This window comes from Syngnathus typhle, linkage group LG7 (genome assembly GCF_033458585.1).
Source record: "Syngnathus typhle isolate RoL2023-S1 ecotype Sweden linkage group LG7, RoL_Styp_1.0, whole genome shotgun sequence".
NCBI classification, from domain to species: Eukaryota; Metazoa; Chordata; class Actinopteri; order Syngnathiformes; family Syngnathidae; genus Syngnathus; species Syngnathus typhle.
This window is the reverse complement of record NC_083744.1, coordinates 14,042,391-14,068,845: the sequence shown is the minus strand read 5'-3', so window position 1 is coordinate 14,068,845 and position 26,455 is coordinate 14,042,391. Positions and strand designations below refer to the sequence as shown.

The following is a 26,455-nucleotide window of genomic DNA, read 5'->3' as shown; positions in this document are numbered from 1 at the left end:
AAAGTCAACAAAGCGTACCTACATATCAAAAACATGTTTTATTTTTTTCCCGTTCACTGTTTGTTAACAATAAATGTACATTTGTTGTCAAAATAAATCACAACGGATGCGTTGCTGTTCAGTGGTGTTCATTTGCGGCACCGTGCCAGATACAAACTGAACGGAGCACGGTGACGTCACGGACGGTGGGATGTTCAAATGTTAGTTCGGTGCTCAAAAAAAAAAAGACGTAAAATAGATGATGTATATATTCAGGCTTGAATTTCTAAATACAAGGACAGCCACCAGTGCTCTCCAGACATTCTTATATTTGTATATAAGTCCGTTCCACACTTACTTTGTCTCTTTCCTTCCCTCCCTTTTTGACCACCATTCCATTTTGCAAAAGTAACATTTTCCCCCTCATAGAAATTGTTTTTCCCCCAAAAAGAAAACCAAGCAAAATAATACAAAAGTCAATGCCAAGTATCTTGTCCATGTCAGTTTGGATGTTTTTTTTTTTTTTGTTATGTGCAAAACAACAAAGAGTCAAGTTGAACCAAAGGCATCCGAACCACAAATGAACCCATGTGCATTCGCGGCCGAGCGAGTCTGAGGATCACGAAAAAAAAAAAACACGTCTCGGGTGGGATTAGTGTTGTGGGGATTTCTGTTCCTCCGAGCTTTTCCTTTCATTCGATTTGCAAGGCAGGCCCGATTCAAGGCGATAATGGTCCTCAAAAGCAGAAGGATGGACGGGAAAGGAGGCAGTGTGGAATGGAAACCCGTCTCTAAGTGGTTCATGGGTAGAAAGGTCCAAACAGCAAAAGTTTTACATTCTACATTCCAACGGATTAGCGCTGATGCCACCAAACCTTTCCCAACACAACCCTGGTGTGATAAAATATGCAGTCCAGTCTAAGACAAAAAAAAATAAAAAATCCCTTTTGTTTGTCCGCAGTGAGAATTCTCATATGTGCCAGAAAACTATTGCGAGAATCAGATGGCATGAAAAGTCAGGGGAAATATTTTTTTACTTCAAGTTTGAAGGCTGTAAATCTCCTGCACAGGTGTCAAAACGTAATACAGCAAGTTGGAAGGATTTACTAGCGTTGACGAGGAGAAAAAAAAAAAAAAAAAAGCTTCACAAGTCGCTGATAAATCACTGGCTCATTTTGGACAGGGTCGTAAACGCAAGTCGTAATGTTTTGTGTCATGATGTTTAAATGGACAATTTGTGGCAGGTCTTTGGCTTCATCAACATCTACCTATGATGGATTTGTAAATGTATTTTTACTTCTCATTGGTTTCTCTTGCAATAGGAACATTTGACACACATTTATATTATTCAGTTATTTTCAACTAATTTTGATAAATTTGAAAAAATACAATTCTATTCAAATTATGGTTAAAAAACACCATTTAAAATTCAATATATTATTAAGTCATCCAAATTGAGCTAATTTATATACAAAACGGGAAGAGCTATATTTTTGGGAAACCTCTAAAATGTATCAAAATATTCCATGGTGGTGGCATGTAAAGGCATCTACTAATACTTTTCGAGCTAACCGCAGCTGCCGCTTTACTGCCGATGGTCCAAATCGTCTTTCATTAGCTTGAATCGCATTGTCCTAATGTTCTCCAGCTCGCGTTCATTTCATCCGACTCTGTCCTGCTGTTGATGTTGAATCGGTGCAATTTTACCTATCAACAAACGCTGATGATGCCAACAGCCCACACCAAACATTAGCATCAGCGCTGGGACCACAAAAGGGGGCCAAGTTGTTGCCTTGGCAACCACACAGTGGAGCTCAGAGTGGCTGGGACTGAGTTTGGTGGAAGGCTAGGTGAGCGGGGTTGTGCCCGGCGGGGGCAGACTGGTTGAGGTTGTGGTTCTGGGACGGGGGCTGCGGCTGCTGCAGGACGTGCACCACCCGGCTCAGGCTCTCCGTGCTAGCGAAGGCCAAATACTGGCAGCAGAGCCAGTCCTCCAGGCTCACGCCGCAAGCAGAGTCCATGGAGCGCTCGGCGAACTTGATCATCATCAGCGTGCGCTTCAGGTCCAGCCAATTCTGGAGGATGGCCTGGCGCTGAGCGGAGGCGGCCGACGAGCCCGAGGCTCCGATGCAGCCCAGGGCTTGGAACAAGTCCTCGCGGGGTCCCCAGAGCAGGCACTGCAGGCAGGCCCGGGCCTCCGACATGCGGATCCTTTCCGAGGGGTTGACGGTGAGCAGCAAGCGGGCCAGCTGCTGCAGGCCCTGCGAGTACACCGAGCGCACGGGCAGGGCCGGCAGGTCGGCCCAGGTGTACTCTTGCTCCTTCAGCTCCGGCATCTCCTCAAAGGGGTTGGGCCGGTGCAGCATCTCGTAGATGAGAATCCCGGTCTGGAACTCGTCGCACTTGCGGAACTGAGTGGCTGTGATGATTTCCGGCGCCAGTCGAGCGTGCTCTCGCAGGGCGCCCGGGTCGGCCGTGGCCAGGGCGCTCTTCTGCTTGGCTTGGGAAAAGTTGCTGATGATGAGGCGGGCGGGGCAGGAAGAGTCGGCGGCGGCAGCGGCGGATTTGCAGCCGCCGTTGTTGTTGGGTTCGGCGCTTCCGCCGTCGCGGCAGTGAACCAGCAGCAGGTTCTCCAGGCGCAGGTCGCAGTGCGTGACGTGGTAAGGCTTCATGTGCTCCAGGCCCGAGCACAGCTGGAGCAGCAGGAGGCACACCTGCCGCTCGTACAGCTGCGGTTTCTGCGTGTGCCGAGACACGCCTTGGCGGACAAAGTCGGCCACCGTCTGGAAAGGCACCTCCCGCGTGATGACCACCACTCGGCTCCGCGGGCAGCCCGCTGAGCTCTCGTCCGACTCGGAGTTTGGACGTTTGGCTTCCGATTTCACTTGTCTTTCTTTCAAGCCGTCTCCGCCCTCTTTCTTCTCATCTTCCCCCTGCTCTTCTTCTTCTTCTGCATCGTCCTCCTCCTCCCAGGGGAGCATGCTGCTGGGGACGTCGGCCAGGAAATGGCCGCAGTCCTGCTGGATGTTGAAGTGCAAGGCCAGGCTCTGCCTTACGGCCAGGCTGTGGAAGAATTGCTGCTGGGTCTCCTTCACTTTGCTTCGGCAGATCTACAAAAACAAATAGAGAGCGTTGACATTTGCTCTCAAATTAGGATGACTGACAGTTGGGGTCTGTTTTCTATCGTGCACACGACACATAGCAACAAAAAAAGTAGCTCTTGCACGTAGCATAATTAGAGAAAAAAACAGTTTGCTTGCTCACGGCTAATGCTAAGGTGGGCAAAAATTAGCATCTACTATATGAGGCTGTTATATATACAAACGGTGCAGCAGCTCATGTAGACAGACAATAAGCCAGCAGAGTCTGACCTTGATGGCGTAGTTGACCAGCGGGTCCTTGGAGTACGAAGCGGTGTAGTAGACGGCATCTCCGGCCTCGCAGCAAGGTTTCCCGGTGGTCAGCCTGAAGTCGGACCAGCTGTCTGTTTCGAATCTCAAGTGATCCTTTTGGCCGGCCATGAAACGATCCTCGCACTTGGAGGTCAGCTTCCGCAGAGTGTCCGCGTGGAGGCCCCTGATCCTGCCCACCACCTCATCCCAGCTGTCCAGTCCGCGGTAAAGAGCGGGCCTTGGATGCTTGGAAGGGGCGACGGCGGCGCCTTGTCCCGATTTACGATTCATGCCGGCGAGAGATTCTGTGCTGGGGTAGACTTTCCTTTCTCTGGAGGCGCCGGTTGCACTGCTGGCTTGCGACATCAGCGAAGACGTGCTGTTAGCCGGGCGGGCTCTGCCAAAGGTGCCCGACGGCCGCTCCAGCGAGTCTCCGCTCTCCTGATCGTGAGTACCGACGGACGAGCTCTGACTGGCCGTCTCCCAGGTAGTATCCAAGTCATAAAGCGGGTTGGCCACGCTCAGGTTGGTGCCGCCAGGTTTGGCCTCCGCCCTGGGTCGAAAGCCGCCCTGGTGGTGCTCCTTGGCGGCCAGGCCGAGCTCCGTGACCGAGCGAGGCACCGATTTTTTGGGCAAGGGCGGCGGAGTGGTCTTGTGCGGCGGCAGTGGCGGCTGCTCGGCCAGGCCTTCGAGATCGATGGACGCCAGGGTGTCGTTGGATGCCTTCATGCTGCGGGGTTGTTTCAGGGGGATCATGTTGGCTCGAGATTGACCTGAAAGAATCACATACCGGTTCAGGACACGGTCGCAAAAACCAAGCAGAATCCACCGCAGCTAATAACTACTTTGTTTTTGCCTTCACCGATGGCGATAATGCCCAGACGGCGTTTAGCTTGACGGGAGCTAGCGTGCGACAGCGGGGGCACGTGAGGGAGCTGGACACGAGTCCTAACCCCCCCGCCGAACTCAAGCTGCACTCTTCTTGGTCTGCGGTGAGGCTTAAAGAGTGGCTGGAAGAAGTGACCTTATTTACGCGGGAGGGTGCTGCGATCGAATTTGAGTGCCAGGCAGGCAGATGGCCCAGAACAAGATGGAAGGTGGAGCAAAAAAGATCAGGAATCTGCACAAAGCCTTCTTGTCACGTCCATAGTTCAATTCTGGCAAAATTGAAAGGGGGCGTGCCGGCCGTCATTTTCGTCGAGGCGCTAAGACACAGCAGTCGGGATCAAGTAAATGCGTCGCGTTAATCCTCCCTTGGAAGGAAGATCTTAAACGCCTGTGCAGTAATCCCAACACTGCAAGACTATTGACATCTCCGCTTTGCTTCTTACGTCTTCATTGAGCTGTTTATTATTATTTGTAACTATATACTTTAGGATGGTAAGTAATAAACAAAAAATAAAATGCTCATTAAAGATTAACAAACATATGTCCGGGTAATCTCTTGGGCTGCCATCTTGGGAAAATAACTAAAGCTGTTACTCTCGCATCATGATAGATGAATGAAATCTAATCAAAACGACAAAAAGACATTTCTGCCTTTACAACTTTAAATTTATTTGGGTTAAGCACAAAAATGTAACTTGGGTTGGCGTCAAGCCGCACGCAAACAAATTGGCTGAAGTCAGAACATGACAACAAGCGAAATATTTTTTTTTTTTAAAGAGCGCAGAAAGCGACGAATCAAGTGACAAGCCTACCTCAAGTTCGCAGAAGCCTAAAAGTTCCAAGGGAGGGAAAATAAAATAAAATGCAGGCACGCTGAGATTGCGTTGCCTGCTTCCATGCCAGAGACGCCTCTGATGCGGCTCCCGCTAAGCCAGGAGATTTCTCCCCGTGTGAGGCGGCGAGCACTCTGCCTCCCGCCGCTACGTTTCGTGATTAACCAGTGAGAGAGGGACATACTAAAACGCGGCGAGAGGTGAATCACGGCCCGCCAATTAAAAACACGTGACAAAAATTCCCAAAACAACTCCAGCTAAGCAGAATGCTAATTGATGATTAGGTGATTCTTGTTTGTAGTCTTACCGAGGTTACTGTAGGTGGCGCTGCACTGGCTGGAGGCGGGCGAGTGCGAGCGATTGGCGTCATCCTCCGGCTCGCCGAGGCTGGCGCTGCGCTCGCTGCCGGCCGACGCGACCCGGTTGGCGCGGGCCTCCCCGAGCACCAGGCCTAGATTCACTCTGGCGGGGAGCGGCGTGACGGCGGGCTGCTCGCCAGCCGCCGCCGCCACGTTGTTGGCGCCGGCGGCTGCTAGCTGGCTGGAGATGAGAAGAGAAGGAACCATGTGATTCGCTAAGCGCGTTACGTTTGTTTCTCGTTTGAGCGGCTTCATACGTTGAGCAACAAATGCTAGCTCTAGCATGGCAAGTACACGAGAGGGAATGATGTTTCATATGATTATTTGTTCATGATGTCACCGGCTGTACGCTAAAAGCAACCATTGCGCACAAGAGATCCTCGTCGTGAGGTCATCCTTTAAGATGAGGCGGTTGAGTTGCGGTTTTTCAACGATGTCAATTACATCCGATAATCACGATGTCACTTTTATGCTCTGCTCTTGAACCTATTAATGAATAATTCATTAAATATTGACTAAAAGGCACGCCAAGAAAAAGGAAAGAGGTCAGAGTCAGGTTGGAAGAGCAAGCGAGGAGTCACTGTCCCGACCTTCTGACAAGTTTTAATGATCCCAAATCAGATGACTCATTTTCCTCTGGAGACGTTTTGATATTTTGGTTTTCATATGACTCATTCAAAATTCCCCGCCTGCGCTCGCAACGACAGATGATTGAATCATTGTCGTTTTGGTTGTCGCCCGTGAGTCAATCAATAACAAAAGTTATGACACTGCAAACCTGTATAACGCTCAAGACAATATAGAAGTGTTGTGAAAGATGAACAGGTTAAAAAAAGATGAGACCATAATTTACGCATTTGTAGCTTCTTGGCACTCACTACAATAATTCACGTGCTACACCCAATTTGCCGTCAAAGTCCGTATAGTGGGGCTACGTGTCCCGAAAAGTGAGCCAATCCACAGCTGGCGGGACCTTGACACAAGAAATACCTTTACGGCTGCTACACGTTTCAGGGTCAGGACGTGACTTGTTGAGACGCCACCGAAAGCCTTTCCGTTCTCTTTGCTTTCTTTTCCCCACTAAGCTAGGCCTTTAAAAACTTGCGTCTCAATTTAGAATAACATTATCACCAAAACTTCCTTATCTACTTCTTGAAGCATAAACATTTTGTTTTGTTTCTCACCCGCTGTACTGGCTTACGCAGCTTCCCATTCGTGAATCTCGACGTGGACGCAGAGACGGATTTCACATAGCTGGGGACATTTTCCCGCTCGTCGTTCTCGCTTTACGCCGCTCTAACTGTTCCCACCTGTCTAAGGTGATGTGTGCTTGCTAGCGTTGAAGGGCACGCCCATCGCCAGCTAATAAAATGGCCTCAGTCAGGAAAAGGGGGGAGGGCGACTTAAGCAAATGATAGCAAACGTTAACCCTTCGTGGGGCGATAAGTTATGTGTCAGAGCATTCCAACAAAATGACTGAGGCCAGTCAATAAGCTGAACTGGCCGACATTGTCCAATATTTGGACACGTTTGGGTCTAACGGCGCTTTTAGGATTATTCACAGTTAACACATCCGAATAGATCGAAAAATATCCTGACAACAAAGGAGTCAAGTGCTACTCAAGGCAATTTCATATCTATTTGGGAGGAGGGAGCAGAAAAATGTTAACAGTTCTGGGAGAAATACCTCACGTCGTTGTCCGGGGCAACTTGGGTGACCTCCGGTGCGGGTGCTTGTCGCCCCGGGCTCAAAGGTCCGGACTCCTCGCTGTGGCCGGGTGTCAGCAGTGCAGTCTCCTTACATTCTTCTCCCTCCGCTCTCTCCATTTTGTAGGTAAAAACAATGGTGGGTTTCTGAGAGGGATCTTCGGCTTTCGCCTCCGAGAACCAGTGGCGCTGCTGAACCGGCGGCGGCGGGAGCATGTGAATGACGGTTCCGTCCAGCCCGACCAGCTTGCCCTTTTCCTTTTCTTTCTCCGTCTTCTCGTCATCATCTTTCCGCCGCCGGAAAAAACTCTTAAAGGAGATCCAGCGTTTGGGTTTGGAGCTCTCTGCTTGGTTCCGCTTGGCGTCTCCGTTTGGACGAGTTTCGCCGTCGCCGGAGCGCAGGGGAGAACTGCAAGCGGCGCTCTTTGTCCAATTGCCAAAATGTCTCTGGAGGATGTTGGAAGCGTGATAAGGGGACGACGTAGACCTGGGAGGTGGGAAAGGGGCGTTGGGCTCGGACCGGCAAGCCGAGAGGGGAACGGCGGCCGAGGCGCTCTGAGATTTGGCCAGAACTTTTGAGATGGTGTTTCTTGCGACCTCGTTTGATAGAGACGTCGGGGTCTCTCTCACGGCGTCGGGCGGGAGGGCGTAAAGTTCCTCGGCGCCGAAGCTTTTTTCGTGGGCGGAGGGAGAATCTGGAGGAGATTGGGGGGGTTGTATAGAGGCCACGATCTGCGAGAGCACGACGCTGGCGTCCACTTGTTGGCTCAATCCCGCACCTGAAGACTGTTCGAGAAGATCATCCCGACTGAGATCGTGTCTTACCGCCATGGGAGTTGCACTACTTTTTTCAGCGTTGGAATTTGGGCTTGGCTGTAAATTTGGTGATTTTGCTTCAGATGGAGTTTTGGTCTCCTCCGAAGATGCTCTTTCAGAGGTACCCCGGCCGGAAGGGGTTTTATCCGTGGATCGGACGCTCTCGGAGGAACCGATCTCTTCGTAGGTATGGCTGGTGGCCCGGCTGGTGGCCCGGCTGGCGACGGCTTTGACCTGGGCTAACTCCCCGTGGAGTCCCAGGAAGCTTTTATACACGGCCAAGTTGTCATAAGCGTTGGGATTGATCACGATGGGGACCTTGACGGCGTTCTTGGAGCTGCGGGCGTACGCCGGCTCGTCTCGGATGATGATGGGGAAAGGAGGCATGCCGGCGTTGTTGAAGCTGTTGAACTTGATCTCCGATAAATTGGGAGATTTGACCACGACCGTTCGGGAAGACGACAGCCCGGCGACTGGAGACGTGGGAGCCGATTTGTGGCTCAAATGTGGAGAAGGTACCGAGCGGCCGGAGGCGTTCCCGTTCCCCGGATCGACTTTGGGGATTTTTTCACGAGGACTTGTGCTTGATGTCCAGACTTCTTGATAGCGCGTGCTCCCTATTTTTTTCCACGGAGCATTTGAACGGTCCAAAGGCGACGTCGGTGACGTGGGCGATGTCGGCTGTCCGGCGGCGCAACAAAACGTTTTGTTTTTGTGCTTCGGATCCGCCGATGCTTCGCTTTTGCCCGTCATGGCCGCCGATACGTCGACGACGGTGTAAGGTTTACAAATAAGTGATTTTTCCAAGTTGACCACACGGTACGGCTTGGCCTGCTCCTCCGTGGGACTAAAACTGATGGTAACCGGCTGGCCCGGAAGAGCCTGAGGCATAGACGTCGACTGATCCGGATCGTCCAAGTGAATCGCCAGAACGGCTTTGTGCATTTCCAGAACCTTGACCGGAGTCAGCGCTCTGCGAGCGGATTCTTTTTTCACAGATGTTGTGGCGGTGGGGGATTTGGGGGATTGCGATCCATTTGGGGCCGCGCACGACACCCCGCTTTCGCTGCTAGAAGTCGTCTGAGAATCTTCCGGTAGGGACGAAGACGATCCTGGAGAAACGGTGGACCCCGAATTTGTAAGGAAGTCGCTACCTTGACAGTCCGGAGGTCCGTAAATAATAACGCCGGCGGTCTCCACCGAGGGGTAACCGTTTAGAATCTCGTCGTAACTATCGTCGTAGTCCACGGCGCAGATCCGTTGCAAAGAACGATTGCGGAGCGGGACGGTGTTCCACTTTTTGCTAGCGGCGAACGGCACCGGGGACAGGGTGGCGGCGCGGAAGTTGGCAAAGCGCGGCTGGCCTCTCATGCGGATCTCCATGGCGAGTAACTCTTCGTCGCTTTCGTCCCAGCTTTCGTGCTCGTCGTCTCTTTCCGACTCTTCCTCATCGTCTTCGTCTTCGCTGGAGAATTCGGGGTAGCAAAAGCGACCGCCCTCTGTGCTGATTATCTCTGCGCTGTCACTTAGCGAAACCCGTTTCTGACTCGTGCTGCTGCCGGTGACGCAACTTCCCATGGCCAAACAGCTGGAAGCCGGAAGGCCTCTTTCCAACGACCTCTGGTACGAGCTACTGATCCGTCCCCAAAATAAGTCTTTGGAGGCGACGGGCGTTAGGCTTGGACCGGGGCCTAAGCCGGCAATCTCTTTTAAGACGTCCGTCAGTCCGCTATTATTGTTTCCGCTCGGGGTTCTGGGACTAAGTTGCTCGTAGCCCTCGATTTCATCATCGCCATCCTCGCCCTCGTTGTTGTTCCTCGTATCGCTGGCCCTCCTACAGTTCAATCCGTTACGATTCCAGACCACGAAGGCTGAACCTTTGCCCGGCTCAGGGACATTTGTCGGACTCTGGATTATGCCGTTAGAACCAGAGCCCAAAGAAGAACACGGCAGCATCATGGTGGGCTTAACGGCGATGGTTGGCTTCTTTGCCACGGGTGGACGGAAGTGTCCCGAGCGCGCCGTCCCGCCACCGCCGCTCCTCTGGGAGTTGTCGGCCAGGTTGGAGTTGGCTCTGGTCCCAGCGCGGGGCGGATTCTGAGATGCCGCCGCCAATCTGCGCTCGGCCCGAGGCTTGTCGCTGCCGCTCGGAGCGCAGTGCAGACTTTTTGGCTTGAAGCAGTTCTTGCACTCGCCCGGTTTCCACACATGCTCGGTGAAGGTGCTGCAGGCAGACATGGCTGCGGACGCGCGCGGTTGGTGGTCAGTGGACAGCAAACGCCTCCATGAAGGCGTCGATCTCGGGAACCAACCGCACTGGTGGCCGTTTAAATCTCAAGCGTGGGGATCTCGTGCCTGCAATACAGAGCAGAGGAGGAAAAAAATGAATACATTTAAAAAATGGGCTGTTAAGCAATCGACACAAATTTAGCTTGGTCAACTGAAGACAAACTGTGTGAGGAAAGACGTGGTAGTGTCACGTTATCCCCAATAGATGGCAAGCTTTCTCTACTTCTACCTAGAGAGGACAGCAAGCTGACTCATCCAACTGCACGCGCAGGAGATCAAAATCCAAACCAAACAGGATTAGTTTTTGTTTCAGGTTGAGCAGTCAGTGATAACCAAGATGCCATTGAGGAGCAAATGTGCTTCCTTGATTTACACTTACAGTCAATGACATGATTGTACTTAAAAAAAAAAAAAAAAAAAAAAAGAAGAGGAAAGATCATTTCTGAGTGACGCCATCGATACCATCAGCCTGCCACTGATGAATTCACTCAGCATTGGCAGGAAGGATGCAAAGAGCCATTGAAGCTTGTGGAGCAGAGAAGCTTCCAGCCAGTGTTATTCCCGTAAAAATAAGGTAGGAGGGTAGAGACCCATTAGTGAGACAATCATGCCCCGTTCATCCATAACAACGCGGCTGTTACAGTTTAGCGGAGCGGCTCGTGGCCAAAAAAGAATCGACTGCTATTCTTGAGCTGCTTTCATTATGTAACGAGCTATTATGCAACCTAATTGACTTGTGATGATTTATGGCAGGAGAAGTCACTTCAACACAAAATTCGATTATGCTGAAGATGTGTTGCGTAAGTACAAAAAAAAAAGCAATTTAGAATGGAAAAATACAACAACCCAGGAGTGTATTAGCATTTGCTATGCAGTTGCGTTTTACAGCCCGACCTGGGTCGAACTGATTTTCAATGGAGAATATTTTTTCCCCTTATCAAATAATGAACAAAATGTGAATATCGTGATTAGGACGCTTTAGGTTGTCAATTTGGCTAGGATGATTTACACAAAACACTATTGGAGCCGGTATGAATTTTCTTCTCTGCTCAAATAATCCAGACCTAATTAACATAATCAAATAGTGTTGATTAGCTTTCAACACAAACTCTTCATGTGAGATTTTTTTTTTTATCATTCTCAACGTGAGATGCAGGATGTGAGATGTCGGGCAAAGTTGAGCAATGCCGAGCTGCATTAAGCGTCGAACATGAAATGAGAATTGACCCACTCAGGTCTTTTTTTTTTTCAAAACCACAGTGTCACATGCAAATCAGAGCCTTGTCTTAAACATTTTTGCTGAATCAGCAAGATTAACTGTGCCGAGTCTCCCTGGGAAAAGCTTCTGCTATTTGAACTTCAGGATGGAGAAGGTCAGCCAACACGCTACAGTATAATACACTAAACTTCACGAGAATAAATGAAAAAAAAAGAAGTCTGACTGGGAAAACCGAGGCCACGTCCGCAGTATCTGTCCCATAAAAAAAAAAAAAAGGTCCATCCATGCGCGGGCTGTTGTGAAGTTTTACTGGACTTGAATGAGACAAGCGCCAGAACCATCCAAACCACCAGCACAACAAGTCATTTCTCCGTTCCGGGATTTTAGCACAAAATCAATGTGTGCCACTAACAATAGATGCTTCATGTTTGAGTTCCCGACAGTGAAAAGTAAATTTGGGGCTTGAAAGGAACAAACATTCTTTTTATAGTCTTCGGCGTGAGACGGCGAAATGAAACGCTAGCACTTTCGACACTACATTTGCAAACCACACGGGAGGGAAAGTATCATAGTTAAAGCTTCGACAAAAAAAATAAAAATAAAATACTTATGTTATCACTGCCAAGAGTGAGACACGACACATTTTTATTTCTCAGTTTCAAAAATAGGTCAGGAACACAACATTCTTATTAATGAAGATAATAAGAGAAAAAAATGATACCATAAATGTTATGATAAGTGCACATCCATCAAATACTAGGATGAGGGTGGACTTCAAAATGAGTTAAAAAAAAAAAAAAAAAAAAGTATTGCAGGGGGCTGCTGCATTGAACTGGCATCACAGGGCGGGGGAGTAAAGCAATAACATTGCAGTACTTGCTATTGCGTAAGATGTGGGAGAGTTTTGCCTGGGAAAATAAGAGAGACAAGGTCTCCGAGGAAAGCAACCCGCCGGCTGAGCACACAAGGCCAGAGCAGAATGATTAACGAGAAGAAATATTTGATGGGCATGGAGTACATACAAAAAAAAAAAACCCACACAAACGTGCAAAAAGAGTGCTCAGATGCTTAAAATTCTTTTTTATTGGCCATTTTTCGTCGCAGCTTGCGAAACGAGTAAACATGTTCTTTAATGTGACGGTCGGTCGGGAGGATTGTGAGGGTACAAAAGATAAGATAATCATCGCTAATGAGCCGCCGCTAATATAAAAAATGAATTCCGTGCCTGGTCTGTCAACAACCTCAATGAATAATTCAACATTGTAAAATATGTCACTGCCGGGCGGTCTGACAATTTTCTGACTCATTCTTGAAACTTCATTTTTTTGGAACATGCGTCAAAAGCAAAGACAGAATCTTGAACTCTTCTTGTTTCTTATCAAGGACATTCACGCAGCTTTTATATTTGCTATCTGAGCCAATGAGCTGTCAGCCTTGGGCCAGCCAAAGAAAAAAATATATGACTAAACACTTTTTTTTGCCTAAACCTGCCAAGCGTACAGCAAATCAAAATGTGTCCAAGCTAACCGCTAGCCATGAAGGTGAAAGCAGAAGGACTGCAACCTCTGTCAACTCCAGTTAAGCAGCGGGTCAAAAGCTCCGAGTCCGAGTCCAAGAGTGCTTTTTACATTATGAATCTCTCTCCGCCTCGCTGGCTCAAAGCATTTGAGTTGATGCCCGAGTGTGAAATCAAGCCTGATGAGTCTTGTCGGGAAAGAAAAAAAATGATTTTGCTGCCAAAGGATATTTTCTGCTCACAAGTTGAAAGCGTATTTATAAATGTAAACATAAAACCATGTGCCTCCTACAAAGAGAAATAACTTTTCGTATCGCAATCGTCTTTTATTTTTTTATAACCAAAAGGACTAATCAAAAAAATATTCAGACACACACAAACTCACATTGTTGTGTGCCAAGAGGCAAGCGCGGCGGCCATTGAGTCCCGGTTTTTGAAGCAGACAGTGCCCACTAGAGGAACCTGTGAATGAAAAATGAAAAATACATTAAAGACTGAGAAATTATTCAAAAATGTGGCGATAGCATGAAATTGCTTTTCACATTTACCATTATGAGGGATTAGAAAAACACAAAAAAAACCAACATCAAAACAAAATAAATAACCCATAGCCATCTTCTGAATGAACTTCTATTTCTCGCGCCCGTGCAAAATGGCTGCTCCCACCTTAAATTACATTTAAGACTTCAATTAGCGTGCACTGACATTTCGAGAGAAAGGTTGGTCATGTGCTTCCCGGCAGTGTGGTCAAGCCGTTTTGCCAGCAGGCAGATTTTTCCCGTTTGGAGGCCGGAACCGATTAGAGCGAAACGTGTCGGGAAGATTGGTGGGATTATCCAATAAACGCTGCCCCGAAATAGACAGTGACAAAGTACCGCGTCTTCTTGTATTAGCTTGTACGCTCTCTCGCAAAAGGCGTTGCGAATTTCAATTTCCCATCCTCATTTCCAATCCAATCAGTCTCTCTGCTTGCTTGCGTTTTAAACGACGGCCGGGGGGGGAAGGCTTCAACCGTTGACGGGCTTGGCCTTGGCCTTTCTCCTCACGTTTGCCGGTTCAAGTTCAAAGACAGATGTGCAATCAAGTCATTCGAAACATGAGTGCTTGGTAAAAAAAAGAAAAAAGAAGTCAGACGAAATGTCATAATGCCGCCTCATGATACATTCAGCAGCCGTCGGCGCTCGGCAGCTGTCGACCGCCTGCCCTCTTGCAGATGCAGACGAGAGCCGAGTCAATTTCAAATCTGCTAACGCAAGTCCCAATGGATTTTGAAGTGCGACCGGAAATTCTGTAAAATAACGACACTATCAGACAAGCGTCCATTTCGCGGCCACATTGTTTTACATCTTAATATGTTCACAAATATCAAGTCACAATGTGTTTACAAATATCAGTTCCTCATCATTCATTTCATGATGCACCACAGAAATAAACACATGAACTTTTATTCATAAAGCGCATCTGAATGCAGGTCACATGACTGCGAGTGTAAACGATGGCGTCCGGGGCAAAGCCAGCTTTCATTAAATGGCTGAAAAAAAATACAATTAATAAAGTCAAAGCACAGTTTCGTGTGTAGAACACAAACAATCAAATTAAATGCAGAAAAAGGGAGGTTTGCAATGGAGGAAATATGTTATGAGCAGAGTTAAAGACAAAACACAAACACAATCTGAAGGGATGAGAGAAGTGATCAGCCATATTGCAATCAAAGCATCTCGAACCACAACGGCATCTGAGTGGGAGAGGAAAAAAAAAACAAAAAAAAAAAACAAGATGTTTGCATAGCAAGCCAAGCCATAAGCGTTTCCATTGATGCTCGCTTTCTCACAGTTAGAAACACAGTGAGAAAACAAAACAAAACCTGTCACCCGTCACAAACAAGCCCGCGATGCCATTTTGTGCGAGCCGGCTTCCGAGAAAAAAAGCGCCCGGTGGTTAGACGTGATTATGCCCAGCTAACCTGCCATTATAGCCTTGTGGGGAGCGGACGTAAATATTGGAACACCCACAAAGCTGATTCATCATCACCTGACAGCTGTTCATCACATGCACATTCAGAAATCATTGGCACCGTCTCCTGCTTTGTTATCCGAGTTTGCCAGAGAAACTTCTGGATCCCAAACAAGGCTCTCTCACACAGACACACACACACACACACTCTCTCATCCACATATTGTTTCAATCCATTCCGCTATCAGTCCACAGCATTCTCGGCCTTTTGTAAATCTGCATGGCAAATACTGACGCCATGAAGGATCAAAGCGGCTGAATGGACTCGCTCGCTCGCTCTTGAACGGGGTTGAGCTCGAGGGATCGAGGCGGGTGACGCAAAGTGATAACCAGCTGCGGCGTTTCTGCAAGCAATACTGATAAAGGCTCGCGTGGATTCGACCAGCCTACGCCAGATTTTACGTCACGCCGGTCCAGATTAACACTTTCAAGTTATCGGAACGAAAGATAGAAAGCCCGCCAGTAATGTGGGGAATTTAGCAGTTGATGGATTTCATGTATGCTGTGTTGGCTTTCTTCAAAAGAGAAAAAAGGAATTCCAAGTTCTGTGACATATAAAAAAAAAACAAAAACGATAAAAAGCCATTCACTCAGCAGATGACTCAAAACCAACGTTGGACTGTACAACCAACGTTGGACTGTTCAAAGTCCAATTGCAATTGTCACGAATCGAAAGACTTTCAATTAAGACATGCAAGATTTATTTTGTACATTACTACTGTCGTTACCATTCATTATTTACAAGGCCATTTTTCTTTTGGTACTGATTTCACTCCACAGGAGCTCAGTGATGAATTCAACTGAATATTTAAGAAAGCCATTTTGTCCGATTAAATATTAACAACGGCGACATGTTGCGTTAAGGCCTTGCATTTTAAAAAAGCACAGCCGATCAGTCGAGACGGGGAAAACGGCGTTCCTTAAAATAGCACATTTGAGCGACTTGGGCAAATCGTGCCCAGCTATTGTTTTGTTTCTTAACAGTTACGACTGTCTGCAAGCAAATTCAATTACAGTGATTGTTAGAATGGTGCCGGCAATAAAATCTTATCAAAAGCACAACAGGGACATAAATTCAGGATAATGAGGGCGAAGGGGGACCATGTCGCTTGTCTGGGCTTTTGTAGCCCACAAAAGGTCACAAATACATCGACATGGGCCAAGATGATGCATTCAAGGTCCAACAAACCATACTTGGTCTGATTGACGACCGCAAAGACTTCAGCGTTCATCGCCAAGGTGTAATGAGCGTGACGGACGGAATACATCAAGGCCGCATTGTCCCGTCCAATTAAGAGGTCACAGCGGACCCTCGGTGATGCATAAAAATTAACTCATTCACTGCCATTGACGCATACGGACGTCAAAGTTGTATTTTATCTGGGCTGCCAGTGAAATACAACTATGACGTCTATATGCGTAAATCATTACGCCGGTGAATGACAGAACAGAATCAATAATCGCCGTACGATGTCAAATGAATAGCGGGTTCGAACTAAACACATCTGTGACTTTGCAGGAAAAGTCAAGAGCGCCTTTAAGCTCAAAAAGCAAAACCCTAACGCTGCGGTTATTTTTAGACACGTTTGTTAACTCATTCAGCTCATTAAAATTCTTCTGATCCCCTGGATGACTTTGCTGAAGCGGCACAGGAGACACTGGAAGCAGAAGCAAAGCCACTGCGGTGGATCCAAATAGGTTTACGCGTTCTTTTTAATTGCCCGACCAAAAAAAAAAATCTCCAATGCAAAAAAATGGAACAAAAGACGACTGAAATGTGAAACGTGACAAATTATCGGCACATTTTTCACAAACATCCTCCCGTTCACGGTTATGTCAGGTTGCATGACATGCACACACACGACACATTTCTTTGATTAAGAGTGAAAGCGATAAATCGAAAGAACGAGCGAGGCTTGAGGGCCCGACGAGCCGACGTTTATGGATCGACAATCCCGGGATGTGTCGGTTGAGGGATTAGCCCCGATTGCAGCGGCTCCAATTTCATATTCATCAATAATGCAAAATCCACATCCTGCAAACTGACAGGATGGTTTGTGATTATTTTTTTTACGCCTTTATTACATGAACAAGTATGTCAACCAAATTATGGAACCAAAAAAGGACAAATGTCAGGATGGGAGGAAGGTATTCACCCCACCCTCGCAAGAGCTGCCATGTAAACACAGCTGAAAAAACACAGAAGAGGGGCTGGGATGAACGAGGTCCGTCTCAAGCGGAGTCACAACAAGTCTTCGTCTCGCAACAGCTACACACCACAAAACAATCGTTTTGGGATCAACCAATTTTCAAAGCGCAGCGAAATATTCCAACGGATATCAATTGCATTCTTCAAAGCGTGAGATGCAATTTTTTTGGATAGAAGAAACCACAGGTGGTTCAAAAAGTGAACAGCTGAAACGTTCAGCCTGTTTAAAGACTCGGACGGCACAAAGTTGCAGAGACAGTCAAGCAACAGGAGGCCGGATGGAAGGACTCGGCTCAAGTCAAGTTGAAACGCGGTGGCGGGCAATAAATCAGAATTGGCGAGAACATGACAACATGTCAAGTAACTGGAGAGGAAATCAAGTGGGGGTCCCCGGCAATAATATTCCGCACAAAGTAGATCAAGATAGATTTGTAGGAAGTGGGATAATTCAGCAGAAAATAATCACTGGATCTGAACTCGCTGTGAGCCGGAATGGTTTGAGAAGAGAGAAAAAAATTAAGCTCTGTGGAATTAATCAAATTAAATCAGATTTGAACAGAGCTTTTCATGGATTTTGAGATGAGCTGAGCTGAGCCGTGGTGCTTTTGAATTGCGTTGGGTTATGCCACTATGGTAGCTAGGCTATCTGTCCAAACGCCCACTAGTGGACAGACAGCAGGTTAAATGCTGCAATGAAGAGTGGTTTAGCTACCACAAAGAAACAATAAATATGTGCTTTGTTCAAAAGGACTTTATGTGGAAATAAAGCATTAAAGACAATTTGCGGAAAAATAATAATACAAATAATAATAATAAGATAATAATGATAATCTCCTTCACAAAAACTTTCAGCTCTTTGCATTTCCACATTCTTCACCGATCAATAGAACTTGGCGAGTAGCATGGGAAAACCCATAGCTAGCTTGGCAGCCTTGGACAGACATGAGAACCGATGACCTCACATCTAATGTCACATTCTCTTCATACTACAGAGAAAGAATTCTGGACAGGATCCGACTGGGATCAGTGCTTTGCCACATGCAGGAAATACCGAAAATTTGGTGAATTTTCTCATTGATCTTAGATGTCCGCACGATGAATAAATAAAAGACCCGTTGAGTTTTATCTTTGGATACAGAGTGAGACTTGAATAGCGCCTGTTCAGCATTTTGTTGAAACGGAAGCATTTGTGGCTAAATGAGATGAATGGTGGAGGGGGCTTTTTATCTGTGCGGTCTTCCGGATACTTCTCACAGCTGCCCCTTCTCGGAGTCTTGTGGGGATAGTCATGCTCCAAGAGGGGGAATGGGAGAAGAACACATGCTCCAGACATCCACTCAGCCATTGACCTCGCCTTCCTTTGGGGCTACAAGGGCAGACTTAAAAAGAAAAAAAATTCCATTCCTGAGAGTAACACTCTTAATTGATTCGGACCATTTTTTTTTTTAATGGGGAGAGATAGCACGGCCACTCGGAAGACTGGAGGTAAAACGCAGCGGACACTTCCTCATGCATTTATCAAGGACAATCACGCCGGGGAAATGCATCAATCAATACGCAAAGTAACTTAAAGAGCTACCGTGAGTCAACAGAGTGTAATCTTAATGGATCCGCATCGTCGGTCAATACGGCCTTGACTTTGGCAGCGCCCGGTGCTCAGCAAAGCCGCAGTCACCTAAACACATCATTAAAAAGTCAGCTCAACTCCTGGGGTGGACTCTTTTGTTCTTCTCATCTTTCTAGGGGAAAATAAAAAAAGCTGTTAAATGTAAGGATGACTTTTATGAATGCCTGGGTGGCAAGGTTCGGAGCGCTCCCAAAACAATAATAACGTGGAAACAAAATCTATAGAATCGAAAGACCCGAGCCCATGTCTGTTTTTGTGGACGCTCCGACTTGATCTGGCCACATCTGCTGAAGATTTTAGTCTGGAATCAGGAATTAATTTCCCAGACAACCTTCCCGAAACTCACTAATGACGTTCCTTGGGGTGATTCGAAAGAAAGAAAAAGCCCATGCTCCGTTTAAAGGGGAGTTGTTGAGCCCATTCCAGCTAATGGCTGCACTATCAGTGAATCAGCATTCAAGAGATAATGAGGTCAAAAACAAACCCTTGAAACATTCCTGACCGACCGACCGCTTCGTTGGTCACCGTGGCCAGGCGGGGACCAGGAGGAGATTTTCCCACGCAGTTAATTAGGCTTTCAAACGATACAAAAACTGTCCAAAAATAGCTGCCGAGCTTTAAAGGTGACATACGAGTTCAAAGTATGTAGGATTGGATTTTTCTTGCATTGGGGATTGGAATATTGCAGCAGTGCTTGGAGGAGGTTTACTTCATCACCTGATGGGAAGTTTGGGTTTCAACAAAGTCCGGTCAAAACTCTGACCATCGCGACACACACGTTATGCTAACAACCTTGTAGTCGCCATTTTCACTTGGTCTCTGAATCCAAAACAACTTTCTTACGACCTTTTATAAATACTTTGGGTTTTGCATACACTTGTTAGCGAGACAATGGATGTTCAAAACTTCTTTGGGACAATGTTGGCAACCTTCCCTGACGAAACCCAAAATTTGCTCAAGTCGCGAACAAGTCTACAACATGATTTCAAACAAGGCCCTTTTTTATCTGTGAGTTTCCGTATGGTAAATAAATAAGGAGAGCTACTCCTGTGTCTTCACCTTCTCCCTTCTGGCAATCTGGTTTTGCTCACTTTGTGAGCTCAGGCAAGAAAGCAAGCTATATAAGGCAGTGTTGCTGTTCGGCTCGGAACTGTTGAGAGCCCGCGCTTGAGAGGTGGAGACTTTGTTTAGAGTGAATACTTTTTTGTTGTTTGTTTGGGTTTGTTTTAAGAAGGTACAGCATGTCTCTTGATTGACCATCATTCCAACAACATTAGCGGTCGGCAGAGCACCAATGGCCATATGTTTCAAGCTAGCAGGCTAACAGATAGTCTGGACAAACTAGCCTAGGAAGGAAGGAAGGAAACATGACTTGAAAAGTCTTTACATGGTGACATACTGTCAAAATAGTGCCCCAAAAAATAAAGCCGCTACTTTAATAGATTTTAACAAAGTGTTTTGGTCGGTGTACGGTATTGTAGGAGAATTAGCATGCTCGCTAAGTCGGGAGAGGAAATTAGCTCAATGTTTCCTGCTCTTAGCAAATTGCTCACGTGCGCAGCAGACTAAATGGGCTGAGGCCGCAGGAGGAGTATCAGACCGTTTGCCTGCAATGGTCCGCCGAGCATGACCGTAAGCCAAGACCCAGTTGGGCGAGACGATGACACAAATTCCACAACGAGAAGCTGCCACGTTTGCTAACCGACAAGAAAGCTCAAATGCGTTCAGAAACACATCCAAGTTGAAATCAAGTGTGTCATTCAAAAAAAAAAAAAGCAACAAAATGGATGAAAAACGTTTTATTTTAGATGGTTATATTTGGATGCTGGGTCAAAATGAAACGGCATATTTTTAGACATCACAACTAAAAATCCGGGAATATTTCAGAAGAGAGGCAGAGGACCAAAATGAAAAGATGAACTCAGCTGCAATTCTTTAAACTGCAGCCTTTGTTGGCTTTATAACTAACTATATAAATAAATTTGACTTGGCTTAATCACGCATGTGAAACAGTCAGAGTACAAAGCCGAGTCCATTTAACGTGACGTCATGATTGTGTCTCTCCGAGCCAGGGCAGGGCGGAAAAAAGCATCCGGGCCGCTCGGAGAGCCCATGACTAGGATTACACGGACATGGCATCAGATGCTAAATTTAAATATGCTTCTGCACCAAGTCCTGGAAACAAGCAGAGGTGGCAAATCCAGATTCAAAGCCTAAAAACCATGCCAGAGTTTGGCTTTGCCGTCTGTGGAGACAAGTGACTTCATATCTGGCAAAATGTTCCTTACATGCTGAGAGCCTGAAAGAGATCCTGCAAAAATGGCAGCATCGGAACAGAAAAGCCAGCAAGAAAAACAAAACAGAAAAGTCCAGAGTCAACCTTGCAGCCATATTCTGTTGGTTTGTTGCCACTGTTCCTGTCACTCAGTCCTAAGGACCCCCCCTTTGAGCTCAGTGGCTGGATGCCAATCTCTGGGCAAGACACCCAACCTGCCACCGCCACCACAACAACAATACACTGGAGCCGCGGCGGGCAATTCACTAAATCTGCAAAGCGCCATTCTAAATAAAGTCCCACATTTATTCATGTGCAAATTCCAACATGACATTCAACACCATTCTCAGACAGACACGTCATATGCGCTGTCTCATTTACAAAATGGACAATCGTCTTTTTGATCTGATATAGCTGCAGACCAATTTTTCTCTTTTTTTTTATCTCGGCGTGATCCGACCGTGCCGTCCGTCCGTCCGTCCGTCCGTCCGTCCGTCCGTCCATCCATCCATCCATCCATCCATCCATCCATCCATCCATCCATCCATCCATCCATCCATTGACATTTACGCAAGTGAGAGGGGTTTCAACTAAACTGTTAATGAGCTCAGCCCGTGGATGGATTGTGTGCCGTGAGTCTTGAGGTTGGATGAGCTCAACGGAATTCCGGGAGAGACCCCCCCCCCCCCTCGTCACTCAGCTGAAGTCAGCATTATTTCAATTTGAAATTGTTTGCAGTGTCGGCGGGGTCAAGATGGCGTTTGTTTATTTACAAGCGGTAAAGTAAGCAAATGCAAAAGATGTTTTATTAATTCCCAATCAATAAAACATAAAACAATTATTTAATAATTTTGTTTTTATTATTACAAAAATGAATAATTAATTAATTAATTTAAAAAATCCTTCATGATAGAGAACAAACATTGCGGTGCCTTGAGAATTTCTTTCACGGCCTTTCTTTTTTGCTCCCCATCAGTGACATTAATTCTACTGATGACTCTTGCATCCCATTTGATTTAATTTTCATTGTATGGACCAAAAAGATGCAAAAACATACTCCGCAGCATTTTACGCAGTCGTAAAACGTACGCATAAAGTATTTAAATTTTGCTTTTAGCGGGACTGCTAAATTTGGGCTTAAAAGGAATTTAGATATGGATGTACAATAAAAAGGTCACATCGAATTAATAGTGCCCGGCCCGGCTCGACTCTGATTATTTTTTTTGCTTACGTGAGCCAGCGATGATTATCAAATACTACATAGTCTCACAATTATTAATCACTCCGCCCTGGTTGATCCCTAAAATCCGACCTGAAAAGAATAATGCCATTCATCTATTTAGTTAGCGTCAGCAGTTCATACATTGATTGGCAGGCACACCTGCTTGTGACAGAATGAGATTAAAACATTTTTGTAAAAAAAATCAAAAAAGACAAAAGCTCTTAACTGAGCAATGATGTGCCGTCGAGCTCCCCTTATCCGTTTTTTAGCGCCAACAGCTGAGTCATCACGACCTAGTTAAGAACACCAGAAGAAGACTTTGTGCATTTGCAGCGTCGGGAAAAACATTTCACACGTCCTTTACCTATCGTGAATCTTTCGCTTCTGCGCTCGATCAAAAAATGCAAATGAAGAAGCGCAGCCCTTTTCAACAAAACCAAACACGAGAATGTACAAAGGCCGATTTAGCACGTAGTGCACAAACGTGTATTTGAGTGTGTCGCCACCCGCACCGACGCACGAGTGTGTCGAGAGGCTCTTTGGAAATGAAATTGGACACCAAACTCATCCAAGGTCCTTGCTGGCCTGACACAGATTGTTTTGCTCTTTTGTGGCTTCTTATTGTCACCTCCAGCTGCATTCTGTGTTTGTTTCAGATCCTGAGATAAACAATTTTATCTTTTACAATACATTTTATTTCGTAAGCTCAAGGATCGTCACCACAGTCTCCGAACAAGATAACAAATCGAGCGGTGGCTTAGCTTGAGTTTAATGTGAGCACATTTCTTATTTCAACTTTTTTTTATCCCACTGAACAGAATTTTAACGCCATTAATCCGTTCTTGTGCTTCTTCTGCTGTGCACACCTTGGACACCGGGGGCAGTATACTACAGTCTTAGTGACACAAACAGACGAATTTCACAATTAAGTGACCCATTTAATTGCAGGGTTTTTTTCTCATCGTAATCAACCAAATCAACCCCTGACAGAAACACAAAAGTGTCCGGGCATCATTTAATTGGCCATAACTTGCCAGTCGCTCATTAAAAATGATGTGGCAATCTTCTTCCTGCCATTAGAGCATCATTTTGACTTTGTCCCGACTGCCAAAAGAGCCAACGGAATGTCTACCACGAGCCTCATCAATCACCTCCCAAGAGGCAATAACAAAACAGTACATTCCGTTTCCACAAGCATTTGGGGTGGGCTGAAAAGTCACCCACAATCCACAGCTATCCAAAAGGCCTTGACGTCACCTCTGGCAGAAGATCCTCTTTTGTTTTATAGATCGCAAAGGACAGCGATGACGTCAAGCGCACTTGATCTGACCAAAAGAGAAAGAAGCTCACCGGCTTGGGCTCAAAGGACTCGTTTGAGGAGCGGCACGGTGGCTTTTTAATTCGAGTCACGATTGGCGGTACTTGCCCTCACAGCTTAGCAACACGGCCCAGTGAAATGATGCACTGAAATAAAAAATAAAAAAAAACACCAAAGATGAGAAGAACTTTTTGCAAGGAATTTTCAATGAAAATAACCTAAGAGCCATTTCCTGCAGTTTGTTTTTCTCCGCTCTAATCTTTTATTCATGTCAAGAGGGACAAGGGCCACATTAGGGTAAACATGAACTGTTTGCCGCCTGCACATCTAAACAAGAATATCCGAGACGAAAATACGCATCTGGCTCTGCTCTGCAATCGACCGTCTTCTTCCCCCCCCTGCCCCCGATGGGATTGTATCTCTGCTAAGACAAAATAATGAGACGATAGTGCTCAAATATGCACCTCAGGGTTACACCTGTTCCTGGACTTAGGTTCTGCTCAGGGCACTAGCAGAGAGGTCAGAGGTCGTTGTGTCACATGACACTTGCTTCAAAGAATTGTTTTAGAGGCAACTGGCACAAAAACGCTCTGTTAACGGATAAATTATTGACTGTTTTTTTTTTTGTACTTGAGGTCCTCGGTATCATATCTCAACCTTTCAGTCAGCTAGCTTAACGCTAATGCTAACACATACTAATGGGAATTCGCTTTAATTATGTTACAACCGTATGTTGCCAGGCCTAGTGTCCATTAAGCCTAAACAGTAATCGAATGGGTAATAAAAGTCACATTTGATGTCTCCTTATCTAATCGTTGCAACACAATGAGTGAGTAATGTTGCTGAGGGTTGACAGCGAGCAAACAAGGAGGTGTAGAGCAAACATGGTAGAGCTGCCGCGTATCATGCCACCAAACGCATTTCAACATCAAATGCGCCTCTGTCACTCAAAGACACCATCAATCAAAACCAAGTCAAAGACGGCAGCAGAGCACAATATCTGGCCACGTCGTGACAATCCAGCAAAACAATCCAACAAGTGTTGACTTCACAAAGCTTGCGGGAGAGCGGTTTCAAATGTCAACGAGACGTCCGCCCGCCCGGTGGTCCTCTTTCAGTAGGTGGGGAGCAGAACAATGGCCAGACGCTCGTGGCGGCTTGGAGCGAGATCTTGGAGCAAGTGAGGAATGCGCAAACACGTCGCGTGTCGCCTGCTTCCAATTCTCGGAGTTTAAGAGATGTGCTGCAAACGTGACCAGATGACAAAACGTTTGGTTTTGGTGCGCTGAGGTCACGTCTACGCAAACATCTTTTTATGTGCGAACCGCGTTACATACAGATCTCATCCAGAGCTGCTTGAGTACATTTCCAATTTTATAGTGGCCTGTTTAGCTGCTTATGTTATTTGATTTAAATGAAATTCGACGTGCGTACAGAAGCTGTCAAAGTCATACGTACGTTCATATTCAGTTCGACGTGAGAATTCGCATTCGTTCAAAAACAGAAGATGATTAGGGTCTGTGAAGAACTAAAATGCATCAAGATTGATTGACAGGAACTCTAATTTGAACTTCAAAGTGACAATTCTCACTTGAAAGTTCAAATTGTGACTTTTATCTGTGACATGTGTAATGTGCTTTGTAACACTGGCAATATCTCTGGGAACCAAAAAAAAATAAAATCGTTCAGATGTAATTAAGATGATTCCTGCCAAGTTAAAAACATAAAACTCAAATGTAAATCTGGATTTAATGTATTTTTAAATTAAACTACACTGTGATCATGATGTAGCTGCGTATACAGCATCAGTAATAGCCGCCTGATTCAATATATATATGGCAAACAATAAAATCTTCCTCACCATTCCTACTTATAATTCTTATTGGCTCTAAGGAAACACATTGCTAGAAACAATAACATGACAAAAGCCGAGAGCCGAGGACCCCCTTCGATGCCTTCTCAAAGACCCTTGGTAGCACGAGAACCTCTGCTTTGCCACCCATCAGCGTGTTCACAGGATGAGCCATTTACTTAAGTTTAGCATTTGTACAATTAGAAGGTCCCCACATAATAAAAATGTTAAAGATGTACTAGCAGCCCCTCAGGGGCTGTATATTGGCCCTCTTGCGCGGCGTGACACTAGCGTGGAAACGTCACGTCGCCTGCCTGCACCCTTCTTCCACAACAACCGCTTGCAAACTAGGAATGTGGACATTTAATCGCACTGCCCCCTCTTGAAAAGCTGAAGTTAGAAGCCGAGGCGAGGCGACTTGTAGCTTTCTTTTTTCTTTCCTTTTCAAAAGCAACTTTTTCTTACCTCTCCTCGACGTTGAGCTGCTCTCGTCAAGGCGAATACCCCGCCGCGTGAGAAGGCGTCTCTTGTCACTGCAATCCGAGTGGGAAGAAATCGACCGGTGACACTAATGCGAGTGGGTTTTTTCGTCCACGAATCCTCCGCTTCTCTCGCTCTTCGGCGTGGCTCCGACAACTGCCGCTGCATGTTTCCCCCCTCTCCACAAGCCTGACGCGGGAGCGCGCACACCGGGATCTTGGGCAGGCGAGACGCGTGAACGCGCATTCACGGATCACTATTTCAAGCTGTGACGCGCGCACACCCGGGGGCCTGGCATCTCTCTCGCTCTTTTTGTTGTCGTTGTTATTTTCCCTGTAAAACGCTAAAATATTTCTAATTAATAGTAATAATAATAAATAAATAAATTAATAATAATAATGCATTTCGACTACCTCCAAAATCAACACGGCTGATTTCTGGTTGCCATCACGGTAAAGAAA

At 46.4% G+C, this 26,455-nt stretch overlaps 1 protein-coding gene across 3 annotated transcripts; it reads right to left on the bottom strand.

The window, feature by feature from the left end:
* Positions 1-19: 19 nt before the first annotated feature.
* Positions 20-26,220, bottom strand: peak1 (pseudopodium-enriched atypical kinase 1). 3 transcript variants are annotated; one of them, XM_061282374.1, is made up of 7 exons: positions 25,980-26,220; positions 23,695-23,808; positions 13,384-13,460; positions 7,139-10,329; positions 5,400-5,632; positions 3,351-4,144; positions 20-3,089 (listed from the first exon to the last, which is right to left on the bottom strand). In XM_061282374.1, the coding sequence occupies exons 4-7, from the start codon at positions 10,210-10,212 to the stop codon at positions 1,794-1,796; spliced, it is 5,397 nt and encodes a 1,798-aa protein (XP_061138358.1). In that variant the 5' UTR covers positions 10,213-10,329; positions 13,384-13,460; positions 23,695-23,808; positions 25,980-26,220; the 3' UTR covers positions 20-1,793. The 3 variants fall into 3 exon arrangements, with proteins under 3 accessions (XP_061138358.1, XP_061138357.1, XP_061138359.1); XM_061282373.1 differs by lacking the exon at positions 23,695-23,808; XM_061282375.1 differs by lacking the exons at positions 13,384-13,460; positions 23,695-23,808.
* Positions 26,221-26,455: the final 235 nt, after the last annotated feature.

Excerpts from the sequence above, each read along its gene's own strand:
- peak1 (XM_061282374.1), bottom strand. The coding sequence starts at position 10,212 with ATGTCTGCCTGCAGCACCTTCACCGAGCATGTGTGGAAACCGGGCGAG. Across the intron at positions 5,633-7,138 it reads GCCCCGGACAACGACGTGAG|CCAGCTAGCAGCCGCCGGCG; the intron begins GTATTTCTCCCA and ends TCTCATCTCCAG. Across the intron at positions 4,145-5,399 it reads CGCCACCTACAGTAACCTCG|GTCAATCTCGAGCCAACATG; the intron begins GTAAGACTACAA and ends TGATTCTTTCAG.